At 41.2% G+C, this 6,000-nt stretch overlaps 1 protein-coding gene across 2 annotated transcripts in view; it reads left to right on the top strand.

Moving 5' to 3' along the window:
- The first annotated feature begins 1,821 nt into the window (after positions 1–1,821).
- CAPN7 (calpain 7) overlaps positions 1,822–6,000 on the top strand; it is a 41,681-nt gene continuing 37,502 nt past the window's right edge. The window contains exons 1-2 of one of the 2 annotated variants that reach the window (XM_026015489.2): positions 1,822–2,268; positions 4,958–5,066. In XM_026015489.2, coding sequence (XP_025871274.1) covers positions 2,167–2,268; positions 4,958–5,066 — 211 coding nt within the window. In that variant the 5' untranslated portion in view covers positions 1,822–2,166. The remainder of the gene's footprint in view (positions 2,269–4,957; positions 5,067–6,000) is intronic. The other variant, XM_072726811.1, reaches the window with a different exon arrangement.

Genomic DNA, 6,000 nt, shown 5'->3' with positions numbered 1-6,000 from the left:
TAAATAGATCAGGAATTCTATAAGCGATAATGAAAGGAAGAACATTAGACATAGAAATCCTCTTGTGAGTAAAACTGCATTTGTCTGCTATAGCTTGTGGTCAGTCTTTGCAAGACAGTGACTATAAATACCTTGGGAATATGGCCTGAGCTCATTTTCTGCAGGACCTTCTAATCTGTACTCAGGAATTTCTACCTCATTCCCAGAACCAAGATCAGGGAGTCACAGTGAATATATTTCGGGGGGAGTTCACTCATTCATGTTTTAAAATACTTGCTGAACACCTGCTCTGGACCAAGGCTTCGTCTGTGCTAGACCAAGGCTAGCATAAAACTGGTAAAGACAGAAACCCTCCCTGCTTCAGTTATAAGACTCTCATAACTAATGATGAGAACTATCTTTGTGCCAGGCACAGAATCAAATTCTTTTTTTTTTAAGATTTTATTTATTTATTTGAGATAGAGCATGAGCAGGGGAAGGGGCAGAGGGAGAGCAGACTCCTGGCTGAGCAGGGAGCCCAATGTGGGGCTTGATCCCAGGACTCAGGGATCACCGCCAGAGTTGAAGGCAGACACTTAACCTACTGAGCTACCCAAGTGTTCCAAAGAGTCTAATACTTGTGTTTATTACAACAGCTCAGTTAGTTATTAATTTCATTAAATGTGAAGAGTTAAAGAAACTAAGAAATGAGAGCCCCATTTAAATGCAGACTATGACTAAAAAAAAATTATTAAAGTACCATTAAGAAGAAAATTAGGGATGCCTGGGTGGCTCAGTGGTTGAGTGTGTGCCTTGGCTTTAGGACAAGATCCCAGGGTCCTGGGATGGAGCCTGCTTCTTCTTCTGCCTGTGTCTCTGCCTCTCTCTGTGTGTCTCTCGTGAATAAACAAATAAAATCTTTAAAAAAAATAGAAGAAGAAGAAAAAAATTAAATCACACACTTAAAATGTAGAATTTAGGGGCACCTGGGTGGCTCAGTGGGTTGATTTCCCATCTCATGGTGATCTCTGGGTCATGACTGAGGGGGTGAGAGGGAGGACCCACTCAGGCTCCAGGTCAGCTATGAAGTCGGCTTGAGATTCCCTCCCCCTCCCTCTCACTCCCTCTGCTCCTCCCCCTTTTACCCCCCCCCACACACACACCTGCACTCTCTTTCAAATAAATCTTTTAAAATTTCAGAAAAATAAAAATTAAAAATAAAACGTAGAGTTTAACGGGTATTGACAAATGTATACATTTTGGCACCATCACCAAGTCATAAAACATTCCCATCACCAATAGTTTCCCTTGTATCCCTCCCCAGTCATGGATCTGATTTCTAATACTATTGATTAGCTTTGGCTTTTCTAGTACTTCTTAACAAGAGCCATGCAGTATGCACGCTTGTGTCTTGCTGCTTTGAATTATTAGGATTCAATTTCGACTTTCCAGGCACACTGTGTTGCCTATCACTAGTTCATTTCTATTATTGCTGAATCCAATTTTAAAGGAGAAAGATATTAACCAAATAATCGCCTAATTAAGTGGTTAATGACAATAGCATTAAGTTGACCAAAAGACAAGCAAGTGAACATATATTGCCTCGTTTGTTGACAATTCCACCCATAAGTACACTGGGTCCCTAATTTTTAAAAAGACACACACAGACACACACACACACACACACACACACACACACACACACACACACACATCAAGGGTCGCCAGCAACAGCCGCCCTGCCCCTGCGAAGCGCCACATCCGCACCGGCCGGGACTACACTCTGCTTTCGCCTGCCCAATCCCGGGAGCCCTGGCGATCACGTGCGCGCCGGCACTCCCCAGGCCAGGCCCCGCCCACCACACACGTACTATCGCGAGCCCGGCTTTTGCCGCCCCGTCTCCGTAGAAACGCCCGAGGGCCAGGCTGCGCCTGCGCAGTGGAGCCGGTAGGCGGGGCGGGGGAATGCGGTTGCCTGGATGGGGGGCGGCCCCGAGGCAGACGGGTGTCGCAGCGGGCCCTGGCGCTGCAGGCCCGCTCTCGTCCCTCAGCCGCGGAGGATAAACTTGGCTGCTCTCTTTACGGCGTTCTCGGGTGCGCCTCCCGGCGGTGCTGCCGTCGGCGGAAAGCCTGGTGCGTCGGGCCTTCCCTCCCTGCCTCCCTCCGCGGGCGCGGGGCTGCGGCGCCATGGACGCCACGGCGCTGGAGCGGGACGCCGTGCAGTTCGCCCGGCTGGCGGTGCAGCGCGACCAAGAGGGTCGCTACTCCGAGGCGGTGTTTTACTACAAGGTAGGGCCCGGCCTGCTGCGCTGTCGGAGAGGCGAAGGGGCGGGTCCGTGCGGGGCGACCCGGCTCCTGCCACCGTGGGGAGGCTTGGCCGAGGCGGGGGAGCCGCCGCCTCTCCGGTTACCGTGTTGATGGCAGGTGTCCCCACCGCTGAGCCACTGACGGCCGCAGTAGTTCGGTGGGGTGGGTAAGCAGCTGATTCTCGCCGTCCCTGGGCTCTGATTTAGGGCCGGGGGGGGGGGGAGGAGTGGTCTCGGATACACACTAAAGTAACGTACGTTCATTGAACACAAGACGATTTCTAGAAAGAATGATTCGTCGCTTATCCCGGCACTTCATATATCTTTGTGCTTGGTTGTGTGTTTGTTCACGCGTATTTACATAGACACCTTAGGAAAAAATTTGTAGTTGACGTAGGATGTGACATTAGTCTCAGGTGAACAACGTGGTGATTCAGCTAATCAGTACGTAAGACAAACTTGGATTGTACCACGTATACTATTTTTTCAGACCTGTTCTTCGTATTTAAGCTTTTAAAAAGGCAAAGTTGCTTGTTTAATATAAGCTAACGGCAGGTGCATGGTATTTCGTTATGTGAATGTGCCATAGGCAGTTTACAAACTGATGGGTGTTTAGATTCATTTTTGGTTTTTCAGCATCCTAAGTAGTGGTGTGCTTAAAGTCGATAACTAATGCTTTATACATTTCCTGGCTGTTTCTTTTGGGTAAGTTACTAGGGGCGGAATTATGAAAGGATATGATCCCCCACAGTCCCCTCTGCTCCCTAATCCCGAGGATTTGCCAATACACCTCTCCAGCTCTAGCCATGCCCTCTGTCTCCTTGTGGAGGTAGCTGTATCCTGGTGATATTGTCACTTTTTTAGAGAATGTGCTTTGATAATACAGTAGTCATGATTTTTTTTTTACATGAATGTATATGCTATCAGTCATGTGTTTTTTTCTCAGATTATTATTCTATTGCCTTCATTTTATAATCTATATCTAGAGACTTTTGGTGTGTTTCAGAATTCTTACCTTTGGACACTTGGGACATTTTCGTGAAGGTGGTATTTCTTTAAAAGTAAAACTCTGCGTGTTTTAGTTTTGTGAAATAACTGACAAGATTTCATAGGTTAAAATCGCACCATATAAAATTGCTTTGTGTAGAGCAAAAGAAAATACTATGTGCTGCAAGAGTTTTGCTATATGATTGGAATACATGTCATTATGCAGAATTTTTTTATCCTTGAGAAAGAAAAGTGGTTGTGCTTCCAAGAACTGTTTATATAAGCTTTGCCAGATCTTTAGCCTTTTCTTGTCTTCCTACTCTTCTGTGAAGGATTTCCTAATTGTCATTTTCAAATATAAGTTAAATGAGTAGAATAAAATTGATGTCAGCAGTTTTTTTAGTTGGCTTTGTTTCTTTTAACCAAGATAATTATTTAAGTGTCAGTACTTACGTGCAAGATAATTGGAGGTGTGAAATATATGTATAACATCGGTATTTAGATAATAGTATATAAGGTAAAATGTTTAATGTTTACGTACGTGTAAAGTTATATTTTCCTCCCATGAAATGTCTGTTACAGAGTCTGAGGAAATCATCTTTCCTTCTTTTGCAGACTTTCAATGAATTTTTATTTAGATCAAAACCAGACTCTTAAAAAAAAACAAAAACAAAAACAAAAAAACAAAACCAGACTCTTCTTCCTGATTTTGTTAAGTTCAGTGAAACAGTATGTGCTCTGACAACTGGATTCAAAAAGTTAGATGTTCAATAAATGGCTGGCTTCTTTGGATCCAACAATTAGGCATCAGCCTCTGTGAAGTACACATGCTTAGGTTGTTGCTGAGAAGGTATTATTACTTTGGAGAAATCTCTCTGTGGTTCTTCTCCCTGTAACATTGGTAACCTGTTATCCTGGAATGGTGAAGGGGAGAGTGAGGCTCTTCCTCATTGGCCACAGCATAACTGGCTGTTGGGAGTTTGAGAAAAACTGGATGATGAATCCAGGCTTTCTTAGTTAAAGTAAGTTGATTTCATACAACTGAACTCTGCTTTAAAATATGTTACCCTTTGGTAGTATTTTTTATGGAGAAAGAGATTTTCTTTCCATTGTGAGATATTTAACCTTTATAATTAAATTTTATTTTTAAGTAATCTCTACACTCAGCATGGGGCTCCAACTTAACAACCTTGAGATCAAGAGTAGCATATTCTATTGACTGAGCCAGCCAGGCACCCTAACCTTTATAATTTCTTATAGTCTTCTCTGGACATTTAATTTTATTCTATTGGTTATCACTGACTAATTGATTATTGATTATTATTAACTAATAGGAACTGGTATTGTTATTATATACTTGTTAAGCTTTTCAGGCTCAATTCATATTTTCAAGGTATATGATTTTAGGGCTGACTTATTGCATAAAGAAAAAGAAAGCAGAAAACTTGTTTCGGTAAAGCTATGCTCCGAAAATGTTTATAATCTTTTCTATTTTGAGTTTGTAATTTTTTGACAGTATGATAAAATTGAGTATTGAGAACTGGGGAAAAGGTTATATAACCCACTTAGCACTATCTTAAAGACATTTTATCATTCATAGACAGCAATAGTGAGTTAGCAGTAGAGAAAATTCAAAGTGTAATTCATCTATTAGATTCTTTTTTTTTTTTTTTTCTTTTTTTTAGGAAGCTGCACAAGCCTTAATTTATGCTGAGATGGCAGGATCAAGCCTAGAACATATTCAAGAAAAAATAAATGAGTATCTGGAAAGAGTTCAGGCTTTGCACTCAGCAGGTTAGTAAAGGACTAACCTTTCTACTAACATTTTCTTTTTTCTTCTCTCACATCACATCCTTTCCCGTGTTTCTTTTTCAAATTACTGAAACATAGCTGATATACAGTGTTATATTAGTCCCTTGTGTTTCTCTTTCCTTTTTCATCTTTGTATCTTGATCTTCACTCCTACTCATTTCTGTTTTGGTAATCATGTCTTTAAGAGTCATAATATGGAAATAAGTGATAGATCTATGAATAAGAACCTTACAGATAATATAGGCTAATCTCCTAACTAATTTTCCAGGGGTACAGAAATAGTGAATTAGCTACATTCAAATTGTATCATTGGTAGAGTCAGGATTAGGACCCTTTTCAAATCTACTTTTTAAATATCTGTCACATTTTGTCTCCTGATACTAAGATTAAATGACTGCAGTTGAACAACAGGGGTTTGAGCTGTGCAGGTCACTTACATGCAGGTTTTTTGCAGTACTCTAAATGTATTTTTCCTTTCTTAAGATTTTCTTAATATTCTCTTATGTCTAGGTTATTTTATCATAAGGAATACTGTATATAACATATATACAAAATGTGTGTTAATCAACTTATGTTATTGGTAAGGCTTCCAATCAACAGCAGGCTATTAAGTTTTTAGGGAGTCAAAAGTTAACATGCAGATTTCCATCAGCGTCCCTCACCCCCCACATTGTTCAAGGACCATCTTTACTCTTTAGTATCAACGACTTCAGCAATATGTTTGTAGTCTCTTCTATATCAGTATCCTCAACCTGAAGACCTCAGCTAAACTTTTTTTTTTAAACCATATCTTGGAAAGCAACATGTAAGTAGAGACCTGGAACAACATGTTTTTATTTTTGTAAACAGTATTGCAAATGCTGTGAAACAAGTACACCGACTTAGTGACCACAGTATTATTAGAGGTATGTGGGTC

This window comes from Vulpes vulpes, chromosome 11 (assembly GCF_048418805.1).
Source record: "Vulpes vulpes isolate BD-2025 chromosome 11, VulVul3, whole genome shotgun sequence".
In the NCBI taxonomy this organism is placed as follows: domain Eukaryota; kingdom Metazoa; phylum Chordata; class Mammalia; order Carnivora; family Canidae; genus Vulpes; species Vulpes vulpes.
This window is presented reverse-complemented; position numbering and strand designations above follow the sequence as displayed.